General features: G+C 33.1%; 2 protein-coding genes and 1 long non-coding RNA gene across 3 annotated transcripts; 1 reads left to right on the forward strand and 2 right to left on the reverse strand.

The window, feature by feature from the left end:
• Nucleotides 1–1034: 1034 nt before the first annotated feature.
• LOC148784675 (uncharacterized) lies at nt 1035–3018 on the forward strand. The gene is made up of 2 exons (XR_016063407.1): nt 1035–2064; nt 2526–3018. It is a non-coding gene; the product is annotated as an uncharacterized LOC148784675 (long non-coding RNA).
• An 873-nt stretch (nt 3019–3891) lies between these two features.
• Nucleotides 3892–6438, reverse strand: LOC148784676 (putative serine/threonine-protein kinase At1g09600). Its single transcript, XM_088876503.1, has 5 exons — nt 6430–6438; nt 5962–6246; nt 5435–5752; nt 5186–5348; nt 3892–4124 (listed from the first exon to the last, which is right to left on the reverse strand). The coding sequence occupies exons 1-5, from the start codon at nt 6436–6438 to the stop codon at nt 3892–3894; spliced, it is 1008 nt and encodes a 335-aa protein (XP_088732629.1).
• Nucleotides 6439–6562: 124 nt separating this feature from the next.
• On the reverse strand, nt 6563–11726 carry LOC105165885 (peptidyl-prolyl cis-trans isomerase FKBP43-like). The gene is made up of 12 exons (XM_088876786.1): nt 11499–11726; nt 10789–10856; nt 10112–10347; nt 9819–9940; nt 8791–8959; nt 8377–8523; nt 8035–8208; nt 7462–7789; nt 7273–7360; nt 7118–7159; nt 6958–7006; nt 6563–6869 (listed from the first exon to the last, which is right to left on the reverse strand). The coding sequence occupies exons 1-12, from the start codon at nt 11509–11511 to the stop codon at nt 6785–6787; spliced, it is 1521 nt and encodes a 506-aa protein (XP_088732912.1). The 5' UTR covers nt 11512–11726; the 3' UTR covers nt 6563–6784.
• Nucleotides 11727–17768: the final 6042 nt, after the last annotated feature.

A 17768-nucleotide genomic window follows, 5' to 3' on the forward strand; every position in this document is an offset into this window, starting at 1 on the left:
GATGTATATTATTTTTTACATGGCATTAGCCCAATATTTCCGATAAAATAATTTTACATCTTAATGTAAATAATCATAAAAATTAGACCAATATTTTCAATAATAACATTATTACATCATAATGTAAATAATCAAAAAAATTACACCAATATTCCCAATAATAACATTTTTACATCATAATGTAAATAATCACAAAACTTAGACCAATATTCCCAATGATAATATTTTTACATCTAATGTAAATAATCACAAAAATTAGACCAACATATAATCTCAATAATAATATTTTTACATCATAATGTAAATAATCACAAATATTAGACCAATATATAATCCTAATAATAATATTTTTACATCATAATGTAAATAATCACAAAATTTAGACCATTACATAATCTCAATAATAGCCTTTTGACATCATAATGTAAATAATCACAAAAATTAGACCAATATATAATCCCAATAATAATATTTTACATCATAATGTAAATAATCACAAAGAATTAGATCAATATATAACCCCAATAATAATATTTTTACATCACAACGTAAATAATCATAAAAATTAGACCAATATATAATCCCAATAATAACATTATTTAAATAATAATGTAAATAATCACACAAATTAGATCAATATTCCCAATAATAATATTTTTGCATCATAATGTAAATAATCTCAAAAATTAGACCAACTCATAATCCAAATAATAATATGATTTAAATAATAATGTAAATAATCACAAAAAATTATATCAATATATATTCTCAACAATAATATTATTTACATAAAAATATCAATAATCACAAAATTAGAAAATATTCTCAATAATAACATTTTTACATCATAATATCAATAACCACAAAATTAGAAAAAGGAGGACGGCTACTAAGGTGGTGGTGAGTAGATTATTAATATTATTTTTTTTATATAAAAATTTATTCTTGATTAAAAGTACTAATAATTTTATTTGTTTTGTAGGAGACATTCTAAAACCGCCTCCGACAAACCCTCGGTCCTAGAATCAGGACGATATGGGCATTGCTGACATGAAAATGTCAAATTAAGTTTTAAATTTTTTGTTTTATTTTTGTAATTAGATACTTTTCTTATTAATATAATATTTTTCCATAATTATTCATGTTTCATAACATTTACTACATTTCATTATTTCATATTTATTTAATTAATTAAATTTATAAATACAATTAATTAAAATTTTATTAAATTAATTTAATTATATATCAAAACTTATTGAAATATATAAATTCATTTAATTATTACAATTTATGAAATATATGAATAAATTATAAAATATAAATAAATTAAAAAATTAAAAAATTAGGAACGGTTTTAGTAATGGTAAAGAAATGTTACAAATCTAATCCATTGACCATTCTAAATACCAATGATGAAACAGTTCTAAACATGTTCCTAAAAATTGTATTGACCATTCCAAATATCATTGCTAAAATTATTTCAAATAAGTGTTCCTAAATAGTGACTGATTGTTCCTAATAACAGTGTTATTTCACTTTATGTACATGTTCCAAACTCAGAGTAGTCATTCCTAATACCATTACTAAAACAGTTTTATATACGTGTTCCTAAATAAGATTGACAGTTCTTAAAATCGTTCCAATTAAAAAAAATAATTATTTTAGACAAATTCAATATAACGAAAGATTTTCATAGAGTGTTACAGTTCCCGTCCCAAATAGGAACGTCTTGCTTGAACCGTTCCTTAAATTTTGTAACGCTATTTGTAAAGGATGAATTTCCAACTGTACCAAAATCATTCCAAAAATAGCTCCAAATAAGTTTGATGTCCTGCAAACCGCTCCAAAGACAAAAAAATGGATCCTAAACCCACTCCAAATCCTGCCTTTTTTTGTAGTAGAGATTTAATGGTATGTTTAATCGTAATTTTTTATTTTTCATGCTTACGCCGCGCTTCCCGGTCCGATCCACTCCCTACAGAACAAAATGAGCCAACACAGAATGTGGGTAAGAAAAAATAAGAAGACCTCGGCACCAATGCCACCAATGCGATTGTGGAACACGTAGGCATTTTTAATTATTATATTTGTTGTAACATCTGTAAAAATTGATTATAATTTTTAACATTAATTATAATTAAAAAGCATTTAAATTTAGAATTAAATAATTTTAATATGTAATAATAATAATGAATATTTTTTAAAAAATAAAAATAAAAAATCGAGTCATGGATCGACCCCTTTTTTAAAAAAGAAAAAAATCTTTAATTGGTCGGCATTGTCCATAACTTGTAATAGAATTGTTATGCTTCTTAAGAGAATAATATTTTCATAAGAAATTTGTTTTTTGTAACATAAAAGTAAATGAACCGAATAGAGAGAATATCAGGGAGAATATACGCAGTAAATGAATTGGGGTGCATAGCAATTTACCTCCTTATACAAGGAGTTAAATTGCTTCAGTTTAAAAATCATAAGGGGATAAATTGTTGTATTGCTTCACTTCACGATTGTTTTATTGCTAGATTAATTTGGGCACTCTCGAATCTGCCGTCGTAGCATCTGTTGGCGTGGATGGGGGCCCCTGCTGATGGGATTTCAGGTTGTTTTGAGTTGCTGAATATTGAGTAGTCGTCGAGGTTCCTTACGAATTGCTGGGCTATATGATTATGAAATCCAAATTGCAGGACCCATTGTGCATGGTGCAAGAGGCGTTTGTGTGGCTCCATCAATATCAAAAGGAGAAGGCAATAAAATTATTTAATTCCTTGCCTTCGTCTCTTGATATTGACGGTGCCACACAAATGCGTCTTTCACCACACACAACGGGTCCTGTAATTTGGGTTCCATAACCATTTTGTTCTTATCCTACCACATAGCCCAGTAAATCGTAAAAAATCGTAGCTGCTCCTCAATTTACCTTCCGTAGTTTTTAAATTTGCTCATTAGCAATAATTTTGTATTCATGTATATTTAATACTATTTTATTTTCTCAATTTTGGTAAATTATTTATTTTACTTACTGACTTTTTATATTTAATTAAACAAGAAGTGATCAAGAAACAATTAAGCTTAGAAAATATTAAGAATCACCTTCACCAAAAAATCCATAAAGACATGATCCATTTTTCTTCCAAAGGGATGAAAATAAATTTGTAATTATTTCATATCTTGGTGAGAAAATATGTCAAGTTGTTTGCAGTTGGTGATCAGTATATATATATATATTTATTTATATGTCTTTCCTCATAATTTTAGGAATTGTTCAATATCTTAATGAAAGTATCGAAAAAAATTGTAAATTGCAAATGTTGGGATAAGAGTAAAATAACTAACACTTTATTCATATACATTTTTGTTTGTGTTGGATCCAACTTGAGGTTTTAATTATAGAAAGAAAATGAATAGGGCCTTAAATATGTAAGAAGACAAAGAGATGGAGATTAACATATCATCACAGTCGAAAAAATAAAAATACTTGATTCTTTTTTAATGGCCAAGTAAGAGAGATTCTCTGCATGAGTGATAACAAAATGGAAAAACAGCAGCAAAGTTTATTAGATGAGTTGGATGCATCAAACATATAGAAAGTTGGCTCTTTCCATAAAGCAGATATGAAGTTTGAGAGGTAACAGGCTAACACCAACCACGTGAGAATGAGTTCGATGACAAAAATGATGCAAAGGAATATAGAGTTTGCAAAGGAAATTAGGTAAAAGAAGTGATGCATGGTTTTCAAGACTCCCAAGGCACTTGTTGTGTATTAGAAAATGAAGTCAATCACATGAAGAGGTTTGAACTGTGGTGATTGATATCTTCCATATCTCGTATAAGGAGCATTAGTCTATGATTAAAATATGCAATGTCTTTCATTTGCCTTTTTATACAGTATTATAGCTCACTATTGAGAGCATTACATGCAGTCCCCCGATCAGAAGGGTCAATAGAGAGTAAGGTCTCCATGAGGCCCACAGCAGCATCAGGAAGATACTTAAAGGTTTCAGCAATTCGCCGTCTATAGGGCTGAATAGGCTTAAACACTGGTGAATGAGGTAATTTTGACTTTCTCCAATAATCCTCAGAGGGAGAACCACAAAGCTTGAATATCTTGTGCAATTGCTCAACTTACAATGTTCAAGATAAATTAATTCCAGGAACTGTATACAGGAAATATCATAGGGTGCTGCACGTCTCATAAGTACCCATGACTGAAGTGTCATAGAAGCAAGTCTAAATCATAACTATCAATTTTTGCATTAGCACAGTTCATTCCATTATTGCAGGGAAAAATGCTTTGCAATTCCTCCTTTGAACTGACACTTTCAGCTGCAACTGAGCACCTCAAGTGGGTAAATGACATGCAATGGAAATTAGTGATGGCAATGGAAAGTAGAAGCCATAAGGAGTAGGTATACACTTATTGAGACAATGGAATATGGTAGGATTGAATTATTGAATATTCTTCACTCGACAACCTCCACCTCAGAAAAGTATTAGATGAGTACAGACACCTCTATTAAGTGCACACTTAAGAAGAGGAGGAATGAATAGTAGCCTTGTTAAGTCTCTCCTTATTCAGCTATGAAATAGATATTCATCAGCACAAATCCATGTCAAAAATGCTTTAAAAGCAAGGAGGAAGCGTTACGACTGTCATATACAGAGGACACATTCTTTGGTTAAATCCCATCGAACGACAAAATGCTCATAATAGAAGCTAGTGTGAACAATCAGGTCTTAGACCGAACGTGAACATTTGACAAATATGCTGAATTTGGTTGTTCCACAACACCAACTTGTTTTACTTAAATTTAAATGTCTAGATACTTCTTAGGGAGTAGAAAATTGCACTAAACTATGGAGCATGCACCTCCAATCATGTATCAAACGTTAGATCACGTAACTGACTCAATAACAGACACATTCTGATCTGGTGCCTCTTCTTGTTTTATCGTTCTTGCACACCTTTGCAGTACTACATTTTACAAACTATAATGGCCTGTTAATCAATGTAATGCTTTGCAGCAGAAGTTGGGAACAGATAAGTATAGTTTATAGCAAAAACACTGAAAGAAGCTACATAAAATTTAAAGCAGATCTACATGCACAGTGGCAATACTAATAACAAAACCCCGAAACAGAGTGCTATTTTCAAAGAATCCATATATGCATCTAAAAGTAATACCTGATGCAAGCAAGAAGTTAAGGACATCTATGAGCAGACATGCAAATCTCAAATCTAACCCCCCACCCTTCCCCTCAGTAACAAAAAAGACTCTGTGGGCAGTGACCGAGCACCAAAATTTCTGGCAGTAGTAACTAGTTAGTTTGTGGAGTCTCAAGTACTTCTGAGAAAGGAAAAGGAAGAAGAAAATTCAAAGATAAGTGCTTATTTTATTGTCTTCACATGACTCAAGCTGGGTCTCAATAATACCTCAGTTCTACCAGGCATGATGGGCTTGCCAGCATACAATTCTCCAAGTATGCAGCCAGTACTCCATAAGTCTACTGCAACTCCATACTGAGTTGCACCTAGTAAAAGTTCAGGTGGCCGATACCACAAAGTTACTACGCGGCTTGTTAATGGAGCTTTCTGATGATCATCAAAATAACTTGCTAAGCCAAAATCTGCAATCTTCAAGATGCCATGATTGTCAATTAAGAGATTTGAACCCTTAATATCTCGGTGCAGGACACCATGACTATGACAATAATCAAGTCCACTCAGCAGCTGCTGCATATAACACTTCACCTGAAAAAATAAGAAAGAATAGTAAAGTAAAGTTAGTGCATCAACCAAGCAAACAAGATTACAGCTAGCCAATCATTTGAGGGCGTTGTTTCATTTCACACTCTTCAAATGGATTGTGAACTAAGAACGAATTCCATAGCCAGATTCTCCCACTTGGTATTGCATTTAAGATAAACAAACATAATCAAGAAGAACAATGAAGAACTCACCTGTGGTTCTGTAAACTTAACGCCTGGAAGTGATGCAAGTCCAGTGAGATCATGCTCCATATATTCAAAGACGAGATATAAACTAGAAGATGTTCTTGAAGTAACCAAGCCTTCCAGTTTAATTATATTTGGGTGATCAAGCTTTCGCAAAATCAGAATCTCCCTTGCCATAAATTTGACACTTTCAGGATCCATATTATCAAAGCGTACTCTTTTTAGAGCAACCACTTTATTATGCAGCAGATCACGACCCTTGTACACGCTACTGTAAGTTCCTTGGCCAATCTGCAATAATAAAATGCTATCACAGAAGAACCAAAACCAATCATATAACGGTACAACACCCGCTAGATTGATATCTGCACTTGTTGTGTATTAGAATCTGCTCTTAAGTATATAGCAGCTTGCATAGCTCTTAATTGAGATTTGACGCATATAGTTGTTGCAGCACCCGCTAATTCAAGAAACCTGTTGCATTGCTTCAATCTGTGTTGGGTTCAGATTTCAGTTTTTTCTTAATTCTGATTATTTTATACGACAAGACCAATACCACTTACTACCCCATCATAGCTGCAACTTCTCAGTAAAAGGCTAACAGATAAGGAAACTCAAATAAGACAAGGTACTTAAATCAGTACTGTTCAATATAATCTCAACACTCCAAATTATGCAGACTTCTCAATCAAATGTTCATACTAAGAAAAAGATAAAAGCAATACTACTACTTCAAAGTCCAAGTTGGATTGAAATATAACGCCTTAAGTTGAACTTCACTTAAAAAACGCCCGATGCTTCTATTTGAGAGAACAATGGGCATGTCAGGTTAACGTCGCACGCCAACCAATTCAACCTCATACACCAGCCATGAGTTTGGAGGTACACTTGTGCCAAATCCTACTTCTCCAAAACTGCACCATATTAAACACAAGTAACAAATGTGAATAAAGCAATTTACAAATCAAGACTTCTTTATAGTTTTAAGTAGTAAAAACATACCCTAGAGATGGAGGGATTATAAGTCTCCTCTTATCACCAAGACGCATACCTTAATTATGTGTAAATATATTAGTAATTATCTTGTTTCACTGACAATAATAAAAGTGAAGATATGTGATTTATGTAGTTAATACGAGATACCAAGATTCTGCATTCATACCATCAATGCCCATATTAAAACCATCCATTACTTCTTCATCACCTAATTCAACAAAAGACAAAAGGTTACAAATCATTAATTAAAGCAAAGGTAACACATCACCAATACACTACGTCAAGAAACATGATAGGATTCATTCATCGCAAAAATTATACCCAGGCGAAATTTGCAAGGATTTTTGCCAGCGCTACTTTCAAATACTACTCCACTTTCCTTCAACATCGCAGTGAAATGAATTCTGACCTAAAGTCCAAGCAAATATAATTACAAACAAAATCTTTCAACATTAACAAGCAAAAATACAAAAAGCTAATGTACGAGATATTATGCTGACATGAACGTACCTTTCTCCCACGTAGAGCTAATTTTCCTTTAGGATCTCTCTTAGCCAATTCTTCAATAATCAACCCATTCGGTAAAGACTGTGCTTCACATCGCTTTTCAATTACATCATCCTGCTTGTACCCGACCACCTTTTCCTCATTTGGCTCATACACAATTACCTTCCCTTCATTCCGAACCATATTGCATATGCTTGTACGAGAACTACCTTCCACTTTTACTTGTGATTTATTTATTTTACTTTTAGATATTTTTTTTTTCTCCAAAGTCCTCTTCTTGGACTTGGACTGAGTATCCAAGGGAAGTGTGTCATGTACAATGTTAAAATCACTGCAATGATAAAAGCTACAATCAAATGACAGCACTGAAAGTAGAAAAAGAGATGACAACAAATTTTACTCTAGTGAAATTTGTGCTTGACAAAAAAATCTGCAAACTCATATATCAGGCTTTCTGTACTCTACATTTGCTCATCATTAACTCAAGAATATTGAAAGACCACACACTTAAAATCTTATGATATTGGAGAGACATTGAACCTTTAGCATCTCTAGCAAAGATAAAAGAAAACTCACGCATCAATCATTGCTTCATCATGATCTGTCAGTATATCCTTCTTATTAGATATATCAAGTCCTTGATTTATCATCACGACTTCAATCGCTGTCTTCAAATTTGCAACCTCAGCTGAAGACCCCATCAATCCACCTATATCATCCACCTTCTTCGATTCTAGATCACTTTCACAGCTAACAACACAAGACCAAGGACATGGTCACAATCATCTTCCGTGTTTAAATATAGTTTATAAAGATTTTACTTGAATAAAAGATTTCCAACAACATAAGGTTATATTATGTATGAAATCAGTTCAAACCTTTTTTCTATTTTGAGTTCAAAGGGAAAGGCATTCTTACATATTTGTTGAGTCATTCGGTTGAATGTGATCACACACGTTCTGAGCTGAGTGTGTGCCATCATCTCCAACAACACCTCTATTTTTTAGACTATCAATAATCACCATCATCTCCTCTTGAGATTGATCTTTATCACTTAACACAAGCCTTCATAAATCAGCAAATAAACAATATGAAATTTTAAGATAGGTACAAAATGAACAATATTACAATTGAAAACACAACCTTTTTCAGTTTTGAGTTAAAAGGAAAGGACATTCTTACGCATCTGTGGAGTCATTTGGTTGAATGTGACTCGAAATGGAACATAACAAAGTTAAAGAAATTATTGTTTTTGAACAAAGAAGATAAATTTAAGAAAAATAATCCACATAAGAAACTTATTACAAAGTTATAATCAGTTATACATGTTACCTTCGTTGTTGACAACTGGCCTCAATTACATCTTCGTTTTCCTTCAGTTCACAGTCATGGTTGCCAACAGCTTCATCTTTGCTCTCGATCAACCCATCATTTTGATCAAACTCAACATCAAACTTCTTCTTGAGCCGTCTAAACATAGGTTTCTTAGTCTTCTTTTTTCCTGAAAATATTATCTCAATGCTTAAATCAAACAAATGGTCTAACTAAAATTAGATATACCAAAACAATCAATAGTGTTAGCATACATGATCAAGCACCCAAAAAAACTAAAGAGTTTTGGTATACCAACATATAGTATTCCAAAGTTTTATATCATGTCACCATGTCTAGTTTGCTTTTCATTGACAAATTGTTCCCAACACACAAACACATTAATTCTATCTGTAATACCAGATACCTAAACCTACTTAATTTTCCAAAATGACTCTTTGACTTTCACTCTGAGAGCTAACAAGATACATGCGTTTATAACCGCAAATAAAGGAAAAAACATGACATCATCTACTATTTGCAATACTAAAAGACATATAATATATTTGACATGTAAATTTATTTATCAATGAGAAAGTTATCATGTCATAAGAATGGAACTTCCCTAAATAATTTATAGAGTAGCTACATAGTCCGAAGAATTTAGCGAATGTTTATTTAAACTTTTAAACACAAACATTATTACAGAAAGTTGATTAACCAATTTAATAGGAACAATCTTCTCCTTTAACATACGTAAAAAATAATAATTATCTTGACATAAACATACAATGCTTTATATATCCCAATAATTATAGGGAAAGTTGTGTAAGTGTAACTATCGCATAGGAATGAAAATATCCTTATAAAACATCAACAACAGAATTACAATGATATTTAATTTAACATAGGTTGCCTTAAACATACAAGTGTGTACAAAGAAAGTTTATGAATATGAGACTAAACCTACAAAATATTTATACGAAATCATAATAATTTCAAACAAACTAAGCACATAATCAAGATTCAACATCAAATATATGACGAACTTATCGGGGAAGGTGGCGAAACTGGTAGCTCGCTATCATCAATAAAACTATCTTCGTATTCGTCATCTTCAGGGTTATAAGAATCCCCTTCACTATCTTCAATGTTGATTCCATATCGATCTCTATTGTGTTCAGTATAGGAACATAAAAAACTATGAAATATGACTCTTTAGTATAACTAATTAACGTATCCTAGTTCTACATAATCAAGATTGGATCTACAGATGCTAATTTAATGAGATAAAAAAAAAAGCAAGAAATTTAAATAAAACACTTAAAGATGAGAAGGATACGAATCACTGTCAGGAAAATTAGGTTTATCGTCACGGACAAAATAACCCGTCAAATGAATACTTTGCTGGCCGATCACTGAGAAGATCAAGTCGTGTACCTCGTCGAACTCCAACTCCAAACGGCATGACTCAACTTTACATGGTACCAAAGCACACAGGATAATTGGTCTCCTCTTTCTCCCAACACTACATTGGACAATGGTCTTTTCCGTCGCATTGCCAATCCCCAAAGACGCCTAAAAGACAATAAGTATTCAACATGATATCAAGTTAATCACACACAACAATCAAACAAATATAAGAAAGAACAGTTCAATTTTGTTCTAAATAGTATTGAATATGATATCAAGTTCTATCACACACAAAAATCAAACAAATAGAATAAAAGATGGTTCAATTTTGTTATAAACAATATTAAATATGACATCAACTTTGACAAACACAAGAATCAAACAAATATAACAAGGAATGAATTCAATTTTGTTCTTAATACTGTTCAATATGTTATCAAGTGCTATCATATCATACACGAGAATAAAACAAATATAACAAAGACTATTTCAGATTTGTTCTAAGCAGTTTTGAATAAGATATCATGCTCTATCACACACAACAATCAAAAAATATAACAAAGAACAATTCAATTTTGTTTTAAGCGGGGATGTGATGGATCTTACCTGAGTAATTCGAAGTCTTTTACCATCTGAGTTAGAAAGGACACGTTGCCCAGGCTTCACCTCAACTCCTTCACAGAGATATATAAAGTCAAACAAACAAATAAATATTTATGAATTTCTGAATCGGGAAAGAAATCTATGTAAATTTAGTCTTGAATCTTCTCATGCATAACTCAAGACGGGAGTGTTTGTTTCGCTGATTGTTTGGAAAAGTCAAGAAAATTCAGACGACCAGTGAATCAAACAAACAAAGAGATATAAAGTCAGACAAACAAAGATATATATATTCATAGGTTTCTCTAACGGGGAAAGCAAGGGATGTTATTCATTCTTCAAGCTTCTTACACAAAACTGAAAATTGGAACAGTCCAACACAAACACTCAAAAGTCAAGAAAATCCACACAACAGTGGAACAAATACACAAAGACATCTTCTTTCTTCAGTAATTTTACATTGAAACATTTTCACTTACTAGATGACTACAACAACAACTCTTTTCTTTGAACAGTGAGATAACACACAAAGACATCTTCTTTCTCCAATATTTGTTTTTAACTCATGTTAAAATTGAAACTTATTCTCTAACGACTGATGCAACTCTTATCTTCAACCATTAGTATCATTGTAATAACCCGAATCGGAAGTCCTTATGCGAAGAATTAAAAATACAAAATGAAAAGAAAGAGATAAGCAACTGAATATGACATACCCCAAAAAGCCATAGTAAATCGATGTGAAGTTGGAACTGCTGATCTTACTCTTAGCCCTGTTGGCCAGAATGAGTTGAGAATGTACGAACCAAGACAGAAACTCTCAGAACAAAAAACCTTCAAAGTGGGTATGATCTTGAATTCCTTCCTAGCTGCAGAGTTGCCTCTTCCTATCTCTCGCTTAATACTCTTAAATGGAACTTGGAAGCAAGCGCGGGAGAGAGAGACCATCCGTATCTCTAAAAATTCTTACCGTATATAAACAAAGCAAGTATATATTATTTCTATTTTTAAAATTTTTTATCCAAATTAAATTTAGTAGAACTAAATTAATAATATGACAAGTGTATCTTTATTATATTTTAATTTTTTTTATTCAAATTAATTTAGCATAATCAGATACAAATCTGATATATTTACCATATAATTAATTAATTTTCTTAAACTATATATCCATCATTCTATATATATATTATATTGCCATATAATATAAGTTAAGAGATTCCAATATACTATAGTTACAGCTGCCAACTTTTGTTGTTGTGACGTAAAACGTCTCATCCTAATCATTCTCAATTACATTTCTCTTTTGTAAATCTAGTGTTTTTTTATATTTGCAGGGTCACTTTATTCCACAATAATAAGTTAAGGAAAGACTCAAAATGGGAGTTTAACATTATGAGTAATTGTGATCTCATTTTATTTCTATTTGAAAAAATAAGTTTTCTTGATATAAGATTTTTCATATTCCTTTTGATTGAGCATAAGATAAAGTATAATGATAATAGTGTTTTCTCTTGGATTTATTTGAAGATAAATTTGAAGTAAACAACGAAAATGTTAATTTCAATGGTTTGAGTTAAAGGTTCACAGATAAGTAAACTCAATAATCTTATTTATCATCAATCTAACGGTTCATATTAGTTTATCTAAATGAACGTTCAGGATTTAATATGATGAATGGTCCAAATTTATACATTATTTTGGTATTTATTACTAGTTTTTCATCTGAAGAGGGAATAAAAGAAAATTTTAGCGTGAGATAATAAGAAAAAATATGTGAAAAATTATAAATTATAATAAATGTGAAAAAGTGAAAGCGAGAGAAAAATGTGGAATAGTGGGTGGTTAAGATAAACAAAAAAATATAATGTGAAATTATTAAAAAATATTCAAATTATTAATTTGATCAATTTTTTAAAAGAAAAAAACAAAATGAATGATAAATTTTCGTATTTAAAAGTTGGCACGACAAAAGATTTTCTTTTATAATAATATACATAGATAGATATTTAGTATATATGAATCATTTATATAACATAAATAAATAAATATTATTTATTATATCGATATAGATATAGATAAATATTATGATTGTAATATATATATAGGAAAAAAATACAATTTAGCCTCCTGTGATATTGTAAATGTGCAAATTATCCCCTATAAAAAAAAAATAGTAATTTACCTCCATGTGCTTTTTCAAATGCAACAATTTAGCATATATATTTTTTAAAATTAAGCAATTCACCTCCCTAGACATGGGGTAAATTGTTTCATTTTAAAACATATCAAGGAATAAATTGCTATTTATTTTTTATAAAAAAGTAATTTATTCATTTACAACATTATAAAAGAGTAAATTGCATTAAACTCTCTATATATATATAGCTACCTCCAGAATCCTTCCCCAGCCCACCCGCCACCGCAACCCTCTCCCAACTCCCGTCCGCCTGCCGCTGCAAAGATTTTTCATAAGCCAGAAAATCAAGTTGATTCCATGTTGGTGCCTAGTCAACATCTCAAAAGTAAATCTCTCAATAAGCATGTCGACAACCAAAGGAACAAGCATTCCTAACCTTACCAATGCGTCGTCTCCTATACTTAGCTCTCGATCAACCCTGCAATCAAATGATAACATTGAAATAGAAAGACTTGGTTAATGAGAGACCTTATATATTAGTAGGGTGAATAGCAATTTATTTTTTTATGATATTAAAAATGAATAAATTATCTTTTTATCAAAAGTAAATAGTATTTTATCTTTTTATGCTTTAAAAAATGAAGTAATTTATTATTTTAGATAAGAAAGTAAATTGTTTCATTTTTTAAAATATAAGTAGGTAAATTGCTATTTCATTTTTCATAAGAGGGTTGTTTACCTATTATCCATAACAAAAGTAGGTAGATTGCAATTTATCCTATAAAAATTTGCAGATTTTTTCGATCAAGCACAAATTTCGATTTTGGGGAAAACTTGGATCAAAGAACTCAAAAATCCAAAATCCATAGAAGAACAACCTTTTATTGGCATCACTTTTATTTTTAAAATTTTAAAATTAATTAATTACTTTTAACTATCTTTTGATTGTTATTTTTTATTTCTCCAACGTTATTTATTATCTTTTGTTTGTCAATAATTTTTTATAAATCAAAATATTAATATTAACTTATTATATTAATATATATTTTAAAGGTACTTTTTTACTCCATAAAAATAAATAAAATAATTTATATCATATTCAATTTTAATATATTTTAAAAATTAAGCACGTATGTAGATGTGCCACACTTATTAATTTTTATAAATTAAATGAAGAGCATATATTCCATTTCTTTTCTACTTATTACTTTTCGTTTACACGTTTTCTCATTAATTTTCCACTTGTTTCTCTCATCTCTTTAATTTCCACATCATTTTCTTCCTTCAATAGGTTTTAACAACCCCTCCTAATCTTCGTAGTCATACATTTGAGTGTTCCAGACACCCACTAAAACAATAAGCAGCGCATGCGCGCCACCTCAAATGCCCAGAATCTGGTGCTACTGTAGATCATATTCAAACTTGTTGCCTCCAAGAATTTGAAGTTGCAGTTAAATGCTCCTGCAGATCAATGTTGATGGGGAATGCCCTAAAATTTGGTAAAGAACAATAAAATGGACCAGGACCCGTGCATTTGGTATTGGGTTGGGTTGTGGGAAACCTGACCCAGCTTTATAACCCAAAAACAGAACCCAGCCACCGCACGAAGCAAAGCCGTTCAATCAGGAGTACGGATGTGCCAGATTATGACACATGCCCCAAGCAACAGTGTATATGTGGGCCCTATAAATACCCCGATATACATCATCTGAGGTAATCAATGCTTTGTTATTTTCGACCTTACTCTTCTTCGATCGCATATTTCTATATCGACCAAACTGACTTGAGCATTGAAAGATTTTAGTCGGGGACGAACCCAACAAGCTTGACATTGATTGTTTTATCCTCATGACCCAATACCGATATAGGGAGACTACGTGGCTTATATTGGATCGTCCAACAAGGTTGCATATTTCGAGCTAGATCAGTTGGCGCCGTTTGTGAAAAATTGAGGACCGCCATCTTGGAAAAATGGAAGGAACTTCGAGAGAAAATATGCATACATTAGAAGATATGCTTAGGCAAGTGGAACCAATGGTACAGTTAACAAGGGAGGAGCTGCAAAAGTTGATGGAAGAAGCGGGGAGGATCGTGGCGTATGAAAGGAGAACAACCATCCCATTGGGAAAGGAAACAGCCAAGAGGCAATTATTTAGAGATCGGGATATCGAAAGAACCTTGGAAAATGCGAGCAGAAGAGAGCCCGAAAAAGGTCGTGAACCAGTATCTTCGAAAGTGGGGTCTAGTAGCAGGGAGAGAGTTAAGTGAAGAGAACTAGCTATCTCTCGAGTTGAGGTAGATAGTGTGGGAAGGCAAATCGAATTGTTAGGGAAGCAAATTTGAATTAAAGAAGAGGGTGAATTGGTGGCTCATAATAGAAATTCAACTTTCAATACCAAGATACTGATGCAAGTGGTGAATTCCAACTTCAGAATGCCCGACATACCCAAATACGACGGGACAAAAGATCCTTAGGATCATGTTGCGATGAACTTGTATGGACAATCCAGTCCAATTATGGCTAGACTGTTGACTCTTGCAGGTAAAGCGCAGGAATGGTTCACAAGTCTATGCAGCAATAGCATTGAGTCCTATGAACAATTATTGCAAAAGTTCACCTTCCACTTCGCCAGCAAAAGAAAGCAAAAACAGATTGCCACTTACTTGTTCACGATAAAGCAAAGAGAAGATGAGTCGCTGAAAAGTTTCAAGGAAAATTCAATAATGAGACGTTGGAGGTACAGGACCATAGGATTGACATGATGGTAAGCATATTGATACACTGATTGAAGAAAAGGTCCTTAGCTTCCCCCCTAGCTTGAGACCCACCCGCAGGCACGAAAGTATATTGATGAGGAAGAAATGAATGCAATGAGAGATGGAGAATGGCGCAGCAGGGATCGTGATAGAAATCGGGATTGGATGAGAGATGGGGGTGGTAAGCGGACAAAGTTTGATAAAGGGAGAGAACCACTCTATCAGGCCAAGTATCGTAACGAAAGTTTTGATGATGGTCAAACGGTCTGATCTGCTGAAATGGCCCCGACACACCAGGTTTACATCGGCCAAGAAATACTCTAACAAATACTGTAGGTTTCATAGGGAAAAGGGGCACGACACGGAAGATTGCTTTCAGTTGAAAGATGAAATTGAGAGGTTGGTAAGGTAAGGATATTTCAGGGATCGGATACTCGGTGAACACAGAAAAGATATAAACGAAGCTGAGAGGAGAGAAGTAGATCAAGAAGTAGAGACAGGTTCGCGAACAAAGAAAGGGAAGAGAGAAGCATAATGTATCGAGAAAATGCGCCTGTAAAGGGTGTTATTCACACGATAGCTGGAGGACCAATTGGAGGGGATTCTGGAAGAATAAGGAAACGACATGAAAGAGAGGGTAGATCGAGTAGGAAGAGTGAGTTCGTGATGAACACAAAGCAAGAAGAGAAAATCATCTTCGGAAGTAAGGATTTGGAAATTGAGATGGGATCGCAAAATGACCCCATTGTGATAAAGATGGACATAGCTAACTTCATAGTCCACAAAGTACTGGTAAATAATGAAAGTTCGGAAAATAACATCTTTAGTGACGTGATGAGAAAGATGGGGCTGGATAATGCTAAGTTAGAGCCAGTGCATACACCCTTAGTAGGATTAGGGGTAGTGAAGTAACATCGCAGGGCACTATCGTGCTCCCAGTTTCTATTAGGGATGAACCAAGACGAAGAACCCTGATGGAAAATTTCTGGTAGTAGATATTCCTTTCGCTTACAATGTTATTTTAGGAAGACCAAGGATTGAACTTATTCAGAGCCATAGTATCGACCTACCATCTGAAATTGAAGTTTCCAACAAGAAATGGTATTGGCGAAGTATCCTGTGATTGTAAGGAAGTGAGAAGGTCTTACAATTTATTTGAAGAAGGGCAGCTCGAAAGAAAAGAAATGAAAAATTGAAGAGGACCTCGATCGAAGGGGCTGTAAACCAGATCGGATAGAACCTAGCGAGGACCACAAGTTGATAGAGCTCACCACAGGAGAGTCCAATAAAATGGCCAAGATCGGGGCACGAATGAGCGAATAGTTGGGAACAATGATGATAGAGTTCTTAAGGGATGTAGACATGTTTGCATGGCGTTCGTCAAACTTCAAAGGGATAAACCCGGAAGTGATCGTACACAGGTTGAACGTTGATCCGATGGTGCGACCAGTCTAGTAGAAGAAGAGATCATTCGGCATGGAGAATAACCACATTATTGAAGAAGAGGTCAGCAAATTGCTTAAAGGAGGGTATGTTTCCGAAATACAATAAACTGACGGTTGTTGAACATGGTGGTCATGCCAAAATCATAAGGAAAATGGCGCATGTGCACAAACTTCACTGATTTGAACAAAGCTTGTCCAAAGGATCCCTACCCATTGCCAAGGATTGACATGCTGGTTGACTATACAGCCGGATATGAGCTAGTTTCTATGATGGATGCTTACCAAGGAACCATCAGATCTTCATGGCAGAAGAAGATTGAGATAAGACGTCCTTTATAATTGATGGTGGTATTTATTGCTACAATATAACGCTTTTGGTTTAAACAACGCAGGTGCCACTTATCAAATGTTGGTGAATAGGATGTTTAAGGAGATGATCAGAAAAACTATGGAGGTCTATATAAATGACATGCTCGTGAAGAGCGAAAGGTCGGAGAAAATCACTTGATGCATTTGAAGCAAGCATTTGACATAATGAGGATGTACGGTCTGAAGCTAAACCCCACCAAATGGACTTTTGGGGTAGGTGGAGGAAATTTTTTGAGCTATATGGTCAGCGAGCGGGGAATCTGAGGCGAAAATCA

This window comes from Sesamum indicum, linkage group LG12, assembly GCF_026168435.1.
Source record: "Sesamum indicum cultivar Baizhima isolate 11 linkage group LG12, ASM2616843v1, whole genome shotgun sequence".
Taxonomy (NCBI): domain Eukaryota; kingdom Viridiplantae; phylum Streptophyta; class Magnoliopsida; order Lamiales; family Pedaliaceae; genus Sesamum; species Sesamum indicum.